At 43.1% G+C, this 19,103-nt stretch overlaps 1 protein-coding gene across 3 annotated transcripts in view; it reads left to right on the top strand.

Annotated features, from left to right (window-relative positions):
- The first annotated feature begins 364 nt into the window (after positions 1-364).
- The window catches only part of Man1a1 (mannosidase alpha class 1A member 1), a 195,641-nt gene continuing 176,902 nt past the window's right edge, over positions 365-19,103 (top strand). Inside the window, exons 1-2 of one of the 3 annotated variants that reach the window (XM_055599341.1) lie at positions 365-608; positions 861-1,715. In XM_055599341.1, coding sequence (XP_055455316.1) covers positions 1,107-1,715 — 609 coding nt within the window. In that variant the 5' untranslated portion in view covers positions 365-608; positions 861-1,106. Of the gene's footprint in view, positions 609-860; positions 1,716-2,577; positions 2,771-19,103 lie in introns of those variants that run through there. The other 2 variants (XM_055599340.1, XM_055599342.1) reach the window with 2 other exon arrangements.

The following is a 19,103-nucleotide window of genomic DNA, read 5'->3' on the forward strand; positions in this document are numbered from 1 at the left end:
TCCCTGCGTTCTCCCCGGGATCGCCAATTGCGAGTGCTGGGGCACGCTCCCGCCTTAGTCGCGGTCACTCGAGGATTCACCACCTTTGGGGCTCCTGCCCGAGGGGGACTTGGGGCCGAGTAAACTCCAGGCTCTGGTTCTCAGGGCGAGTCAGACCAGGCTCCTAGGCACAGACCCAGCCCTCCGCGCCCTGGGGAGCCACGACCTCCCCGCCTCTGCCGGGCCCCCGCGAGGCTGCGCTTCCCGTAAACTCCCCGCCCCGCGCGGCCCCCTCCCCGCCTCGGCTCCACCCCCGCGGGACCCTGGGAGGCGTGAGATTGGCCCGGACTCGCTGTCACTCTCCGGACGCGTCACCGCCCTCGTTTCCGACCGCCGGAGACCGGCAGTGCTATCAGTGCACCGCGGGGCCGCGACGGAGGGCAGCACGGCGCCTGGTTAGCCGGAGCTCGCCTGCAGGTCGGCGCGCTCGCTCACCTGAGCCGGGTCCCGGGGCCGCAGAGCCGCCGGGCTGCGCGCGCGCCGCCGCCCTCCCGGACGCGCTCGGAGATGGGCGGCGGGAGAAGTTGACGAGCCCCCGACTAACGCGGCGCCCTTGCTGCTGCCCAGAGGTGCGCCGCCCCTGCCACCGAGGGGTCCCGCCGCCCTGACCCAGATGTGCGCGGGACAGCCAGCTCCGCGACTGGAAAAACTTCACCCCAAGTCCTAAGTGGGCTCCCGGGGAGGTGCCAGCAGCTGGACCGCGGGGCTGGCAGCCGGGGAACTGTCCTGCGGCTCTCGGGGCCAGGGGAGGGCGGGGACCAGCTGGAAACTTTCTCACCCTCTTCCTAACCACTGCGTTTTGCCGTCTCCTCTCCCCGCAGGGGCTGCCGCCAGCGGTGTGTCGCGCGTGCCTCTTTGCCAAAGGAGCCGCCCCGGCGAGGAGAGCCGGAGGGGAGCCGCTTGCGGCTGGGAGACCCGCCACCCAGACACGCGCTCTGGGCGGCCTGGATGCGCAAGAGCCGGCCCCGCAGCCGCTGACGACCGGAGGCGGCGAAGTTTGGCTGCTGAGCGGCTCGGCTCCCGGCCCCTGGACAGACAGCCGACCGGCGGCCGCAACGACCGGAGCGATGCCTGTGGGGGCCCTGTTGCCGCTCTTCAGTAGCCCTGGGGGCGGCGGCCTGGGCGGTGGCCTGGGCGGGGGGCTTGGCGGCGGTAGGAAAGGGTCTGGTCCCGCCGCCTTTCGCCTCACCGAGAAGTTCGTGCTGCTGCTGGTGTTCAGCGCCTTCATCACGCTCTGCTTCGGGGCAATCTTCTTCCTGCCTGACTCCTCCAAGCTGCTCAGCGGGGTCCTGTTCCATTCCAATCCTGCCTTGCAGCCTCCGGCAGAGCACAAGCCCGGGCTCGGGGCGCGCGCCGAGGATGCCGCCGAGGGGAGAGTCAGACACCGCGAGGAAGGCGTGCCCGGGGACCCTGGGGCTGTACTGCAGGACAACTTAGCCAGGATCCGCGAAAACCACGAGCGGGCTCTCAGGGAAGCCAAGGAGACCCTGCAGAAGCTGCCGGAGGAGATCCAAAGAGACATTCTGTTGGAGAAGGAGAAGGTGGCTCAGGACCAGCTGCGTGACAAGGATCTGTTTGGGGGCCTGCCCAAGGTGGACTTCCTACCCCCTATCGGGGTAGAGAACCGGGAGCCCGCCGACGCCAGCATCCGTGAGAAGAGGGCAAAGATCAAAGAGGTGAGTAAACCCTGTCAGAAATCCGACCCATGCCGTTGTTTCCCAGGGAGGTTTGATAAACGGTTGGAACTTAGGGCTTCCACGTTATCACACAGAGGCGAAGGAGGTCTCCTCGCCCACCCTTTGCCAAGGGCTGCACGTTTTTCCCTTTACTATCTTAGTAGTTAGGCTGTGAGGCTGAATCCAGTTGAACTTGGTTGCTGCCTCGGTGACCTTAAGTTGTGAGAGGCAGGTGTGAATGGGTTCATGGGCAGATGCTGCATGGCCCCCTCGCAGGCTGCAGGGAGTCCACTCTGAAAACAGCCACTGTGCAGGTGTTGAGCAGCCCTCCTCGCGAAGGCTTGCAGGTGGTTTGGAATGGAAGCTGACGGGAAACGCAGGACATCAAACATGCATGCCACAAACGTTCTAACAGCTAACCAGTGCACCCTAGGTTCAGTCGTGTGGCCTTCTCCTGCCAGGTGGCGTTCTGTGTGTATGTAACAGGCTGTAAACTTGGAACTTGAGACTTCCTGTCATGGGCCACCTGCTGTCTGTTACTGCTTTAAAACCTGAGAGCTACGCACATACACACAAACACACACACACACACACACACACACACACGCCTACTGCTTCTTGCATGTCTAGAACATTGTCAGAAAAGGGGTATTCTCTATGATGCAACAGGTCGACCTTCAAAGTGGTTCAGTAATAAACTTGACCTAGAGCAAACACGGACTTTGATAAAAGTCCTGTGTAATTTCTTTCTGGTTATTTTCACTTGTAGCATGTGATTCGTCTCTGGCAAGCTTAAAGGTGAAGGGACCCTAGGAAATCCTTCCAGGCTGTCATTTCAAAGGTGAAAGCTGAGAGCCTACAGCTCAGGAGGCAGTTAGTGACCAAGTTGAGACCCGAATGAGGAAGCAGACGCTTCCCAGTCACCAGGCCCTGGGGACATGTCTCCTTCCAGGCTGCTTCCCCCTGTTTTCCGGGAATCCAGACCTGTAGAGTTCTGGTAAAATCGTGGCATCCCAACTCTGGGGCAAGATGAACGTAAGACCATATGAAATGAGGTAAGGTGTCACTGAACAAGTTTAAGGGGACTTAGGTCCCTTTCAGCCTTCTCTGAAACTAGTTCCTGAAGTGCTCCAGGCCCATAGCTTTTCTGCTTTACAAAAACCCCCTCCTCACGCATAGTGGGGGAATGGGTTCTGCTATCCCAAGCAACTTCCCCCAACAGTTTTTCTTCTCAGTGAAATCCCAACAGCACTGCCCTTCCTGGAGAACAGGACACACTTCTGCCTCTTAAACAACTTCCCAACCTTATGTCTTAGGCTCCTGAATCAATACAGACCATTCGAAAATTTACTCTCGAATGATCAGTATCTGCTGCTATAGCTGTTTGGAGAGAGGATGTCATACACGGCATGCTCCTGAATCCATATGCACAGCCAGTTAACATGGACTGTAGTTTTCGGAAGAAGAGACTGTAAACACTAAACCATTAAGCTGACCATTAATAACTGAAAGTGGATTTAGAATAGACACAGTGACTAGTACAGTTCTCTGAGAACAGCATGTTAGCAGTATGTATATCCATCAGCAATCAGACCTTCCTTCTCTATGTCTCTAAACCAAAGGAACTTAATTTACCAGGTCAAGGAAATGTATGTAGCCTCCATCATATTGTGCCAACATCTTTGAACCTAGTTCAAACTGTCCTGTTTTACATAAAATGTTAGAACTAACATGTTCTTTAAAATTCCCTGCTGTTATGAGAACCCCAAGTAGTCACAATGATTTGCTTCAATATTTAGTCAACGACTACCAGGACTAAGGGAGAAATGGGGGGAGAGATGAATTATGATTTTCCATTAGAATAGTTCACACATTCTTTGTAAACCAAAATCATGAATAACTCATGCTATTCTCTTTTGCTACTCTTGGATAGCTTCATGCATGGATATAATAAATTTTAGTACCCCCACCTCCAGCCCCTTATCCTTAATTGAAGTTGTTCTAAAGGACCTAGTGGTGTTTGGTCATGGAAAAGAACAGTGGTTGATGACTCATTAGGCTTCTACTTTTTACATTTATATTTTATTTCCTGCACTTTAGTCTACTTGCTGTGGCCTAGTAGCCCTTTGCCTTGGTTCTGTTGTTTTGTTTTTCTATATGTTCTAGTTAAGTTCTTTAACATACTTGAATGTACTAAAAGTTTTATAGTTAAAAGCTGGATGCTATAGAATTGAATTTGTAAGTTTGGTTCAAAGGGAATTCACATTGTTTTTATAACACTGGCATAATTGTGTTGTCGGTATCATACTGGACTTTTAATAACTTTGTTTCTAAGGGGAGATAGGCTAATAATTGGAAACAGGATGCTACTTGAATGAGTGAATTGAATGAATTCTACCAATTCCATAAATGATGGATTTGATGTAAACTTTCCTCTTTCCACCCATGTGAAAACATTTATTCTGGAATTTTCCTGGCTTGTGTTATATGCCAAACACATATTATTGTCGTGAATTTGATATCCAGAAAATTGTACTGAAGTTACCTTGTGCTTTTAAGAAAGTGTTAGAAGTTAAATACCTTCATGGAATTATTAGGAATGTACTCTATTTCCCCTTCTACTCTTCCTTTTTTTTTTTTTTTAATTAGCAAGGTTTTTTTAGGAGTTTTTTTTTTTGGGGGGGGGGATGGGAGAGTTGTGGGCAAAGTGGTGAGCCTATGGTGTACCTTAGGATGAAGGCCCTAATTTACTTTGAACAATGAATGTTTTATTTTTCATTTTCTGAAGTTATGGAGCATTGTGAGTGACAAAAGAAGACAAAGTGACTCCTCTCATGCTGGAATCCCTCACAACATCAGAGTGGCATCGAGTACTGCGGGCAGGCAGCCTTGGGTCTCTCAAATGGGGTCACCTATAGCTACAGTTGTCATCTTGGTTTCTAAAGAGAAGGCTTTTTCATTCCAGACCTAATTATAGGGTCAAGCATATATAGAAAGATGCATGTTGATAACTAATGATTAAAACACATTTTATTACACTTTACACTAGCACTAGTTGTGTGTGTGTGTGTGTGTGTGTGCGTGTGCGCGTGCGCACAGGCGTTTCAGTAGAGTTTACAGTTTATGTTAAATATTAACTATTTGCCCTTTGGCCAAAGATCAGATGTCAGAATAAGTTACCTTGACAAACTGAAACAAAAACACTTTTATTTTGAAACTTAACTTCCCAGGTGACTTTTATGGGTTTTAGTGTGGAAAAGAACATTTACAGTGTAATGAAGCTATCCTTTGAAGTCCTAGCCCAAGGGGCTGCTATACTTTTCGGTTGTTTTCCTGTCCAACGGCCCCTGCTCCTTCATTTTCTTTATTAAATAGATGCTAGTGTGACCTGCCCCATTCAGGGATCCCAAGGCAAGGGAGCTGTAGAGATGAATAAGTCCTGATTTCAACAGTGTAAATACTAGAGTAGGTGCTAACTGCTGAAGTTATATAAACAAGAAAATATTGTGGATAGAAATGAACCATCTTCAGTTTAATTTTCTGCAAGCCCTTCTGTAAGTTTGATGAAGCGAATACCTTGGCTCCACTGTATCGGGTAGGTAAGAGTCACATAAGGGAGTCCTGTGTAGGGCTTACACCCTAGGAAAAACTGCGCAAGACAGCTTGAAAATGTGCATCTTGCCTGGAAACCTCTGCAGCAGCCCTTAGGTGAGCTAATTAGCTAAACCATCTTGAGAAATGGATCCTGGTGCTTCTAGTATGTAAAAATGCCTTTCTAAGAGAGCTTAGCTTCTTCAGATTTACTGTGGAACTCATATACTTGAAGTATAATGTTTTTATAGCCTTGATGTATAGATTCTGTACTAAATGGGGCTTTCGGCATGTGTGTCAAGGGCACAAGGCACGAATATGTACAGATGTCTATGAGGGAAGAAGGCTAAAATATAGAGGAGATGTGAAGTCCCTAGGACCTTATAATTTCTTTTATATCACATAGGAAGCCAAAATAGGATCTCAGAGGTAACGGAAATGATTGACACAATGACCTAAATAGATTAAAAAAAAAAAAAAAAGAAAGAAAGAGAAGAGTGTGTTCCATAGTGTAAAGATGCTTGGTTATTTGTGTGTGGGGGAAGGGGTGTCCCAACTTTCCCCCTTTGTTTTTCCTGGTGGTCAGTGCCTGAGCTACCGGAAATCACCTTCCTGCCTCATGCTCTCTAAAAGGAGGTTTATACAGGCTCTAAACGTTCTTTTTTGTTAATGTTGTTGTTATAAAAAATATGCCAGGAAAATGCTAGCCTCATGTTTTTGTTTTGATTTTAACAAATTTTTAAACCTCAACATATGTATTATATCATAAAACATCACAGCTGCATGGGATCTGAGTGGTGCCTCAGTTTGTGTTACTTTACGGCGGAGTGTGCAAAACACCAAGATTTTTTTTTTTGTTTGTTTGTTTTTTTTTTTGAAATCACCACTTAGTGGCAGAGTTGAATTGAGAATAGAATTCCTGGCATTGGCAGGCTGACCAGGTTTGTTCTCTACAGACCCTAAGATAGAAAGAGCAAAGAACGGATGTCGCCTAGCTCTGCCCTATTATAGATTATACTGTATTGGTTTTTAAGTAAACTATAGTGAGGTTTTAAAACGTTACTGTGGATGTGACTCAGGAGACGGTTTTTAAAGCTACATAGGTTAAGTGTGATGTGATGTGGTTTTCTATGTTTATAAAGTTCTCTACGAGAGTAGACGCATTTGTAACCACCCACACTGTACAGCTCTGTGTAGAGAAAAAGTGGTGAGGGAGAAACAAAGAAGGTCACAGTATATAAAAGGATGTGGGTGTCTAGAGAAAATAGGTGCAATGATTCGGGGAGCTCTTTGAAATATAAAGATATGTGCTCTAAACCCATTGCATTGTAGACAGCAGAATTCACAGTTAGGCGGTGAGAACTATAAAGGTTTTGGGGGGTAGATATACATTAAACACACACATACATACTCATACACACATCTGTGGATCTTTCTGTCTCCTTGAGGAGGTCCTGGAAAGTCAGCTTGGCTGCTTCCCCTCTTCTCTATCCACTTGCATTGACTTGAGACTTAAAACCCTGGATACTGGACATAATTACCCAGTTCTAGGTCCGGTCATCACTACTCACTAGCTTTGTGACCTTTGCCAATTTCCTTAATCTCTCAGAAGTTCATTTTCCTCATTTGTAGTGAAAGCTTTATATTAATACTTACGTTTTGGACGTTGAGGTTTAAAAGTGACCTTGTGTGTGTAACTTAACATGGTGACAGGCATGTTACTCGTATACAGTAAATGATATTGCTTTATCCCATTGCTGTTACTTCCAAGGGTACTTCATTTTATATGCTGAATAATAAGATACGGGGATGTAGTGATAAAATTTCAAAAGACAGTTATAATAATATTTAACAAAGAGATACTTATATAGTTCACCCAAATGTTTTGTCCAGATAGGTGGTGTTTTTTTGTTTTGTTTGTTTTGTTTTTTAATTGTGCTATGGTCAATTCTGATTCTCTTAGATTGCTAAATTACAGCAAACCTTTAGTATTTTTGAACTTATTTACTCAGTGCAAATACTTCTGTTTCTGTACTTCAGAGCATGTGTGAAACATGAACTCATTTCTCACGGTCAGATCCACTTGCTCTCAAGTACAGTCTTCAGGGTTGTCATGGTTAAGCTGCCCCCTTAAGTACTGAAATCAGTCCTCAAAATAGAGTTAGTAAAGTGGGTTTTACCTTGTTTGGTCCTTGGAGGGGTGTTACAAAGAAGTAAGAAGAAAATATATTTTAGATTTGGCAAAAAAAAAAATGTGTAATTATGATAAACTCTGTAATGAGAAATTGTACAAATTGGTTAGATTTTGTAGCTCTTGGCCTCCCCCCCCCCCCGAGAATTTTGTATTGAATTTAGCTGTATCAGGTTTTAGATTCAAAAGGTCCTCAGGCAGCTTGAGGTCCATTTCTCACTTTACATATTTCCCACAGGGCCCCATTGGATTTCATGAAATGTCCTTAGTGTCTGAAGGATGGGGTGAGGCAGTGCAGACCAGTGCCTGACTGGGCCAGTTCACATGGTGATACATGGGCTCTAATGGGGACTGCACCCAGGAGACTGGTTGGTCCGGCTATGGCTCGCTTGCCTCCTTCTTCACGACTGGCAGGCCAGCACCCAGCAGCCCTGCTGAGAACATCTTGGAGGGAGATGGAGCAGCTTCAGGTATACCCTGAAAAAGCAATCCTGGCTGATATTTGGCTCTTAAGAGAGCAGAGGCCTCCCCACCACACCTCCACAGTGTCCTGATAAAGATTTCTGTGATCATTAGGTACCTGAAAGAAAACCAAATGAGATTAAGGCAGAAGAGCATTTAGGAGTCAGTGCTCATCTGTCAGGAATCCTCTAGCAGCTGCTTGAGGTAGATCAGAGCCCAGCAGTCCTACATGTAACTCAGAGAGATAAAATTAAAAAAACCTGAGTAACCTTTGTGTTTCCTTGGCATTTGTGATGAGAATAGCTAACTCCCCTTCCCCGCCCCTGCACTTGACAGTCTGTCTTCCCAGATTATAACTAAGCAAATACCCAGCCTCCATGTTGCTGTAATGTTCTCTGATCTCAGGCAATATGATACGAACTTTTATTTGCATTTTAATGTATTGCTGCATGAGTTTTTTTCCTATTAGATTGTCTAGTCTCCAGACCCTCCTGTGAATGTTTATCAGGAGAACTTGGTGTGAAAGTAAGTTTGAAAAATGAGATGGAAACCAAATGAATAACACCCAGTTAAGAAGGAATATGGTTTAATAATACAGTACAACATACTTTAAAACATTTTCTTGTTGCCACACTTCTGGGGAAGCCTGTTTGCATATGCCAAGAGCTTATGGGAAAGGGTGTGGCAGTAATTGATACACAGGCTTATGAATGACTGTGGTTGAGACACTGTGGCATGCAAACACCACAGGTCTTGCTGGAGCCTCTGTTTCTGTCAGATCCTTCCTCACTGAGTGATCTTTTCAAGCTGTCTCGAGGAACACTGGATCTGAAGGGGCAAGAGAACCTGGCAATAGACATCCAGAACTCCTGGCCCTTTCTGTGGGTAACAGTCTAGATTCCCTGAGCTGAACCTGACAGTCTGAATTTAGCTTTTCTTTCACATAAATATATATGCTCGAGCTGCCAAATGCCTGTGCTTGTTCAAGGTTTTTGTTTTTGTTTTGGTTTGGTTTTGGCCAGGGCATAAGTGAAGACAACAGAGTTGTACGTGGTTAAGGTGTGGACCTCATCTCAGAGTCCTATTTCCAGCTGATCAAACTTTTCCTTTTTCAGATATGAAGCACGTAGGTATCTACACCATTGAATGTGCTCAGTAGAAATCGTTGTTCTTTGAGATTTGCTTTAACAAGGGAGAAAATGAGTTTTAGAAGCACTAGTCCTTTCCTACACGCTTTCTCATTCTAAGCCTAGGCCTCTGCTTTCAAAGACAGTTTAAGTGCAGGCCGATGTCATAAGTAGATAGACCACCCCCCATCTCTGTCTAATATGTTAACTCATTCACAGTTTTGTTTGTACTTTAGATAAATGTTTTTAATTGTTTAATTTCTTTTCTGTTGTTTTCTGAAAGCATATTTGGTCAGATAAAAGCATTATGATTTACCATTTCTTTGGACCTGAGCATTTACTTTTTTTTTTTTTTCATATAAAAAATATTAAGCTCCCTCTGAAAGGCTCTACCCTGCAGGGTATCAAGGCAGATGCTGAGACTCATAGCCAAACTTTGGGCAGAGTGCAGGGAATCTTTTAAAAGAAGTGGGAGATAGTAAGACTGGGAGAGGACAGGAGCTCCACAAGGAGAGCAACAGATCCAAAAAGACTGGGCACAGGGTTCTTTTCTGAGACTGATACTCCAGCCAAGGACCACTCATGGATGTGGCCTGGAACCCCTACACAGAGGTAGGTCATGGCAGTTCAGTGTCCAAATGGGTTCCATAGTTCCATAGGGACTGTCTCTGACAGGAACTGATTAGCCTGCTCTTTGATCACCTCCCACTGAGCAGGAACAGCCTTACCAGGCTACAGAAGAAGATAATGCAGCCACTCCTGATGAGACCTGATAGACTAGGGTCAGAGGGAAGGGGAGGAGGACCTCCCCTATCAGTGGACTGGGGTAAGGGCACAGGTGTGAAAAAGGAAGGGAGGATGGGTTTGGGAGGAAAGGAGGGAGGGAGGTACAGAGGGGATACAAAGTGAATAAGCTGTAATTAGTAAAAATAATTTTAAAAAATACTAAGCTAAGCCTTTGCCTGATAACTTTACCTCACTTTTCCTGTAAGTAGGTTGGACTGAAAGATCATAGTACATTCTTGGTGCAGCGTCCCCTGAACCAACTCTCCTTTTACCCATGGCACTGAAGGCATTCTACTTGATCATTATATTTCTGTAGGCGATGAGACTGTGATTGGCTTTGGATTTTTCCACTTTCCAAAAGCTGAGCCTCAGTTTATCAGCTGATCTTCACTTTTATATTGAAGTTTTGGACTTTCTTCATTAGTTCCCTGATGGTATCCTTGCCTCTCTGCAGATCTGTGGGTGGTGGAAGACAGCTTCTTTGGTTTAGATTCATTGGCATGTTAATATTTCAAATAATACTTGAAGGTTAAAAATAGTCCAAACACACTTAAGAAATGACTTCTTTGATACCCAAAATGGAAGGGCTTCCAGAGTTGAATTCTTAAGAAAACTTATCCAAAGGACACCTTTTATACTTTGTAACTACTTATCTTTTTATTTGTGAAAGAACAATCTAATCATTTTTGAGTTAGAGAAGTTTGGTGATGTAAACAGACATGTTTTTATCTAAGCTCGTTTCAAGCAGAAGGAAAGCCTGGTATTGATGGAGTTGGGGAAATCTGTGTTTTGATTTTTGGCTGATTACTTCAAATCAAATGTTTGAGTTTGTAATTTATAGGGTATTTAAGAACTGTATATTTGAAAATGCATCTGTATTTGGACTTTGAATAGTCTGCTAGACACCAGGGCTGTTGAAATTTGGCTGAGACTGTGTGAACATGATGAATAACAATTGATATAAATGTATATTATTTTTATAAATAGTGGGTTGAGGTGGTGGTTATTTTAGAATATTTAAGATGCTGATCTTTGAAACATGTTATTTTTGTAGTCAACTGGCAGTGTTGAATGTTATATCTCATCAACTATAGGTTTTCAGCTCATAATTAGAATGCCAGAATAGTCCATATTCTGACTTAAGAAGTTATTAACACAAGTCAGCAATTTTGTAAAGGATCCTTATTAAGAAATGTGAGGGAGCCCTTATGTAGTACAAAGGATGCTGTCTTTGATGGTTGGCTCAGAATTAATAAACTGTATGCATTCACTCATATTAAGCACATTGGCTAGTCTTCATTATATAATCCTCCTGGGTTTACTCAACATAGAATGTGTGTAGAAGAACTCAGTAGCTTTAAATGGGGAGGTCAGTGGATTTGAGGAGCAAAGAAGTGAAGATGATTTATTAACTGCTATTGGAAACTGCATTAGCAGATAGAGTGAATAAAATTATGATTTATTAGGTATTGTGTGAGTAATAAGATGAAGTCAGTACAGGTTAGAATTACTTGTCTTTGTCTTCCTTTAAGAACACAGAATTTCTGTGCATGGCTCTTTATGGTCATTAATATATTCTAGAACTATCATGCTGGGAGAAGGAAAAGATCCATTCCTTATTCTAACAAATGACAGCTGTGTCACCAACTCTACGCTTTGCCCTAACTAGGACCCATCAAAGACTTGTTAATTGCACATATGTTTTTAAACAGTTATAGCAGCAGGAATAACTGGTTAATTGACCTCCTTTTAAGTAATCACACAAGTACTCCTGGGCAACCAGCCACTGTCAATTGAAGAGGACTTGAGTTTTGTTTTGTTTTGTTTTTCCCGTCAACGTATAAGAATCATATCTAGTGGATGAAGAGAATAATGAATATAGAAAATGACCTTTTCCAGTTTTAAAACTGTTTCTCAGAATGATTTATACAATGAAAACTGTATTTGTTTTATTATGTGACTTGTAAACTAGCTGTGAAAGTGGTTCATTTAAAAAAATCCTTTAAGTAAATGTAACATCATTGGAATAAATGTAAATGACTGTGGGGTTCTGTTAAAGGTCAATTCTTTTTTGGAGTAGAGAAGTTATAGTCTCTTGAAAAGTCACTCAGCCATCTGTTTTACACTCAGACATTTTGTTTTTCAGGTGTGTGGCTCTTATGGGCTCCTCAGTCACTTCTGTTCATTGTTTTCTAAGGTAGTGACTGTATTTAGTAAGAGTTGTCATTTTCCTAATGTTTTGATTTTAGACATGATACAGCTAATTAAAATCTTATTTTCCCTTCTTACAAAAGTTCTTGAGACAAAGGTATTTTAATAAGCAGTGCTTACAATATTACAGTGTTATTAAAAAGAAAAAAAGTTATAGGTGAGGGATTTTTCCAGCAGAGAAATCAGAATTTCATCAGTGTGTTCTTCCTGTAAGAAAAGTGTAGAAGAGAAAGACTGTTGCTGTTCTCCTTCCCAGATTAATGTTATACGTCCAAAAAAAAAAAAAAAAAAAAACAAACAAACAAAAAAAAAACGCTGTCTCATTTTCCCAAATGCATGACAGACCTCTGTGAAGTATACAGATTTGCAAGTGGTTTCTTTTCTAATCTATTCTGCAAATTCATCTTTCTAAAATATCATTTCACTCCAGTTGCCCCGCTAAGGATTCCAGTAACCCTTCGTTTTTCTTAGAGGAGTGATTCAGACTGACATACATCAGAATTCCCTGAAGAATGTGTGAAGGCAGGGTCGTATGACTGGGCTCTGTCTCCTGAGTTCCGTACTCAGGGGGACTGGGTAGGTAATTTTAGCATGATACCAGTATAATGCTGTGACTTGAGTCTGAAAATATCATTCTTGAATGTTGCGCTTTGTAGTCTGGGTATCATGGTCACAGTTGCGCCTTTTCACTTCTTTGTTTACTAGGCAGGCTTCGTTGACCTTAGTTACTATCACCAAAATGCGCCTTATTTAAGATTTTGTTTTATTTCCTTCCTCTCATGTAGAGAGCATCCCCTCACTTGCTCAGACTCTGTTTTGTTAGGAAGCCCTTGCTCCAGTGTATTTAATAAGGTCTCCTATCTCCAAGTTGCCACATCATTTATTCCTTTTTTGCCTTGAGCCTTCAGATGACAACATCAGCCCTACAGTGCTCACCTTCTTGTGGACTTCAGAACTCCCACGAGTGGAGACACCTTTTTCTCTTTCCAGTAGGTTCCTGGCCCTACTGGTGGGTGACAGAAAGCAGCTCATCACAAATGTAACCAGAATGAGGAACAACTTAAGCACAGGGCCAAAAATCTCCTCCATCTAGTGAGGCTATGTGCTGGAGGGGAAACCCTACATAGCCCTCCTTTCCCACACCTGTGAAATGAAGCTAATAGTTCTCTCTTACAGAATGGCTATGAGCACTACAATAGAGAAATGTATGATTCTCTCAGCATGATGCTTGTTATTTAATAAACAGTGTTTATTTGTCAGCAACTAGGAATTGCTGGGAGTAATCAGTGTGGACTTTCATTAGGAAAAATATTTAGAATGCAGGAGCATGACTCACACCTGGAATCCCAGCATTCCAGGAGGCTAAGGGAGGCCAGCTGTTAGGAGGTTGAGGGCAACCTGGACCTCATACAGGCACAGAGAAACATACATACACACACATAAACACATACACAGATACACACATAAACACACAGACACCATACATAGACACATGTACACACACATAAACACACACACACACACATGCCCCTACTTAGTAAGGACATTGTAAATAGGAAGCTAATTATAAGATATAAATGCAACTTTTTGCTACCATGTTACTTTACTGACAGAAATCTTGGATCTTCCGTTCTCACTTTCATTTTAGTTGCCCTTGGCCAAACCCTTGCTTTCCAGGGCAGGAAATGAAGGCACTGTTTGTCTTGATTCTGCTGCTATCCTATGGAAATGATGCTCATCCTCAGGAAAACCTGAGTGCTGAACTGAACAGTTCTCATCCGTTCATCAGTGAGTGTCCAGTCACCTCTGGTTCCTTGGCCTCATGTTCATGTCTGTAGACAGAAGAGAACACTGGGAGAAGGGTGAATCTGGATGAAACTATATTAGCACTGGAAGAAATATTTTGTGAACTGAAAAGCTGAGAGTATTTCAGCTATGTGCATAAATTTAGCTCAGTAATTAGGTCTGTGTGCTTTCAGTTTAGGGTGTGTCTACAGCCTCGGTGATAATGCACATTGATTATTGGTGAGGCTGCAGCTTCAGCTGTACTGGCAGCAGAGGTTCCCGGTACGTTGAAAATAGGAGTTAAAGAGTAAAACGGAAAACTGCATTGATGATTTGGTTAGCCTTAATCTGCTCATTATTAACCTTGTGCTTTGTGCCTAACAGACTGGATTTGAAGACAGGGCATCAGCTAATATGCTCGAAGTTTACTTCTTCATGAGCTTTATACTCTTAAAGACTTTCTGAAGAACATTCAACTCCTTTGTGTCTTGACGTAAGGAGGGACATACACGGTCCTTCAGATTCAACCTAAAATAGCAGAGAGCTCTTAACCTATGGAATCATTTGGGATTTTTGTTTATTTGTTTGTTTTGTTTTGTTTTTTGTTTTTGTTTTTGTCTTTTAATATTTGGTATGAAAACCCCAAGCAGGAATTTTATAAATGAAGACTGACACAGAAAAGCAAAAGGTGTTTTTGGTTGGCAACAACTGCATTTGGTCTCTCTCTCTCTCTCTCTCTCTTTCTTTCTTTCTTAGCTGTATTGGATCCCTCTACCCTGAGTGTATGTTTTGGAGGCTTATAGCTTTGAATGTTTGTCCTCAACAGCAGGGGAAAGAATAAGAGCTGAAATCAAAGTATGTCTCTAGTTCCCTGTCCTTTGGTAGTGCTGAATTTTCATAAATTAAGGAAACAGTTTTGATTCTGAACGCAGCATAAGATGAAGTGAGACATGATGGTTTAGAAAGAGTTGCAAGGGGGAAGGGCGATGCCATCCCTGTCTCTCTCCATGTTTCTGGAAGACCCTTGCCTACAGGTCTGGCACTCTGTAAATTCAGTTCTATGGTTATAGTTCTCCACCCGCCTGTGGTCAGGAGAATTGCACTGCAGGTTTCCTGAGGAAAACATTACAGTCTGGGGTCCACAAAGGATACTTTTGAGGAGTAGCAACACACATTGCAAACTGACATGCCAGATACCGGTTTGACTTAACCAGTTGTAGATTCTTCATTAAGAAAGACACTCTGGATGTATGTGTTCCTGAAAAGTTTTCATCGAATCCCCAGCTTTTCGGTGATGTAAAGAGATCAAGGGTTTATAGCCCAATATGGGACAAATGATTATGCATTCGTTTCCGTTTCCCTAATGCTGCGTGATTTCGTTCTAGCTGCCCTGATGTATCATGCTCTCTCCATGTTGTTCATCGCCTTCCATCCTTCTGCATTGTCTGTCAGAGAGAGGAGAGGAAATGGCCTGAATGTACATGCCAGGAGTAGCAAGGATGAGATGTGCCTTTTACCCATGTCAGATGTCTGGTCACCTTAATAATAAAGGCCCCCCTCCAGTTCTCAGCAGGGGTTGAGCAGTGCTTTCCTTCCTGGAAGCCAGAGAGGGGAATTCCAGACACGAGATTTGTACAAAGACAGATCACCATTCCCTTGACCTGCAGGGCACTCTCTGTGCTTTAGAATTCCAGAGGGAGAAAGCTGTCAAGGTACATGATTGGTTAGCATAGCCTTCGGCCTTTTCCTTTCCATGCAGTCGCTTGAAGGCTGTTTTAGGAAGCAGTGCCTCTGATTGATTTCAGGTCTTAGGCATCACCATACTGTGCTTGGTGTTTTCCAACACACAGGGGGATTTTAGCAGATGGAATGTTCAAGGGCTGGTGTGAAAAAGGCAAACAAAACTGGCAGGTAGGGAAGGGTTTGCTGTTTGTTTGTTTTGGGTTGGATTAGGGTTTTTTGTCTACCTTGAGGGAAGCCTAAGACCTGTACTCCACTCTGAAGTGTTTCACAAGCCCCAGGGAGCATCAGGTACATTAGGGGCCATGAAAAATAGTATCTGTGTATGTTCCCCGCATTCTAAAATTTTCTCGTCGTTATATAACAGGAATCCAAGTTGGATTTGTTTATTTTGAGGTAAAGGTTTATGCAGTCCAGGATGGCCTCACAATTAGTGTGCAGTCAAGGACAACCCTAAATTTCCTTGTTCCTGCTTCCATCTGCCAAGGGCTACCATTCCAATGTGGGGTACCATGCCTTATTGATGAGACGCTGGGGTTTGAACTGAAGGTTTTGCTCATGATTGGAAAGCACACCACCAGCAGAGCTCCATCCCTAGCATTACGCAGTTCTTTTTTTAAATATTTTTTAATTGAAACAGAATTCCATCACTTCCCCCCCTTTCCTTTCTTCCCTCTACCCCCTTTCAGCTATCCACCCTGAAACTCTGTGACATCACCCTTCAAGTTGATAGCCTCTTTGTTGATAGCCTCATTGTTATTACATAAATAAAGATATGTATTTATGTATACACACACATAGACATACACGTATATAAAACTTGCTGAGTCTGTTTTTTTGTAGTGTGTGTGTGTCTACTTCCAAGGCTAACCATATAAGAAGCTCATCCCTCACAGAGGCTCATTCTCCCTCTCCCAACTGTCATTAGTTGCTTTGTCTAGGGCTGGGACCCTGAGAAATTAAACATCTTGTCTTAATGTTCTAAAAGTATTTCTTACTCAACTGAAAAACCTCAGCTTTTACTTTTTAGGCATGTTTGGTTTAAGAATCACAAAAGCAGCATCGCCTGGCATCTCTAGGCCTGGTTAAAGAGCCAGGCAGCTGTTAGTACCACACACCTAATAAAAATGGCTTTTCCATCAAGCTCCCCAGCACGCTCCCTACTCTCCTAGCAGAATGTTCCTGTTTTCTTAACTGATGTTCTGTGTAGTATCATCTATATGCAATGAAAGCAGCTGGTATGTAGATTTTAAATCTCATCTTTGAATAGACTTGTTTCCTTTATCTTTTGTCTGAGAAAGGAGGAAGGGAAGTCAGGCATGGAGCGGCAGCACTGATCCCACCCCATGCTTTAATTACAAAAGGAAAACCCATGTTTGGCCTGACTGGAAAAGCCTCTCGAGAGTAATAACTTGTTCAATATCAAGCATTTTTATCGGTATGAATACATATATATGCATATTAGACCTTAATGATATGCATATGCATATGCATAGTAGACATGTGGGCTACGTATGTGTGTAGTAAATGCATACAGTCTTAACTCTGCAGTGGTGCAGATTAACCGGGTAACGGCTGTGTCCCATTTGTTGAATGTTTAGGGAGGCGCCATACCAGGCTTTTTGCATTTCTCATTTCATTCTTAGAAAGCCCCATGAGTTTTGTAGTGTGTTCCCCTTTTCACACAAAGGAAGTCAAAACTGAGGGAGGTCAAGCAAGTTGCACATGGTTAGCTAACTCCTGTGTGCCTCACAGTATATTCGTCTGGCCCTGACACCCGTCCTTCTCTCCTAAGCACTGACTTCTGTTGCCTCCCCTCAGCACCAGGGCTTGGCTCTCTCCAGGATCTTATGTCAGTCACTCCTCTGCTTGAGAACTGAGAAAGGGTAGTCAGACTGGAAAGAGTGGCACTATCTCCATGACATATGTTAATTATAAAAGAAAAACCTATGTTTGGTTTGTCTGTAAAAGCCTCTCTTGAGAGCAGCAGCTGCCTCATCCAGCATGTTTATTAGTGTGATACATATATACTTATAAGCATGTCTGTAACTTAATGATATGTATATGTATAAGAAATACATGGCTATGCATGCATGTAATCATTTAAAGTAATGTTTTAGACATTAGTGAAAGTAATTAGGTGCCCTGGAATGTTGTTTACATCAAAAGAAAGAGAGACAATAGGCACTGGAAGAAACATAATGGGACAACTATGATTCTTTAATTTTAAAAATTTATAATCTGGTGATTATTGAAATTTCAACCATGAGAATCATTCTGTAAAGTATGATCATGTTAACCCAAAGTTCAAAGCTTAAACTTTTAATGAGGTATATTAGCTCCCACCTCTTAAAAAAAACAGTCTCCAAATTCAAGAGATAATGTTATGGGTTGGCGTTGAAGTTTTGAATACAGATGGGCTGTTGCTTGGTAGAGCATGTGTCTAGTGTGTGCTGTTTTGGGATCCATCCCTGGCATTTGCATAGAAGCAACAGCAAAGACCACATTCAGTTCCTCTTAAGAGACACACCCAGACATTATGGCACTTTTCAAAATGTGTATAGCAAGCAATATAGTAACCATTGTACTCCATTCTTTTTGTTTGTGTGTTTAAAATAAATCAGATTAGGAATCAGTGCCAATACTCATGCAAAGTTGAGAATTACCACTTCTCAAGTGCCACTCAAAGGCACTGGGAGTCTGTGGTAAACAAGAGCGAGGCTGTTGCTACCTCCATGGAGTGGAGAGGGTAGAGGGCACAAAGGCAGCGTTAGGAAGTGCTGTGTTGGGGCAGGTAGATGATGCTGCGAGTACCGAAATAAGGAGAGAGGAGTGAGATTTGTGTTCATTCTCCAAGGTTAGGGAGACTGGTGCCTAAGTTAAGTAAAGGACTGTAGAGCCCTGCAAGTGAAGAGGAGTTAGCCAGTGGTCGGCATGAGGAGGAGTGTGTTAGGTTATGGACAGGTGCTATGACATGGTCACAGCAGTTGAAGGGCCATTACCAGGTCTTGCAAATAAAATCCTTTATCCTGAGAACAGTAAGAGCCCTAAGATGGTTCTAATGTGAGAATATCATGGCATATTTTTTTTTCCTATAAGACGTAGAGTCAAGGATGTGTTCAAAGATTTGGCATTGATACAGATGAATGTGATGATATGTAACTGGGTGGTAGAGATTGAGAAAGTCACATATTCTTGGATATTTAAAAATCAAAATGCATGGAACTTTGTGAACGCTAAAGTGAGAAAATGAAGTGTGTCAAGCTGACAACCAAGATGTTAGACATCATATGTGGTCACCATTTAACCCCTATCCTATTTCCGTTTCATAATGGGCTGGAAAGTGTGAACTTTAATGGTGGAAAGGTAATGAGAACATGAGGAGTTATGCGTGAATACCCATAGCCCTGTTTATTCCAACTTTACCAAATAATTACGCCTTATCACTCATATTTTGAAACCCTAATTGTCGGGATTAGATTTAAATCTCATTAG

Source organism: Psammomys obesus, unplaced genomic scaffold, assembly GCF_907164565.1.
Source record: "Psammomys obesus unplaced genomic scaffold, mPsaObe1.curated_primary_1811, whole genome shotgun sequence".
NCBI lineage: Eukaryota > Metazoa > Chordata > Mammalia > Rodentia > Muridae > Psammomys > Psammomys obesus.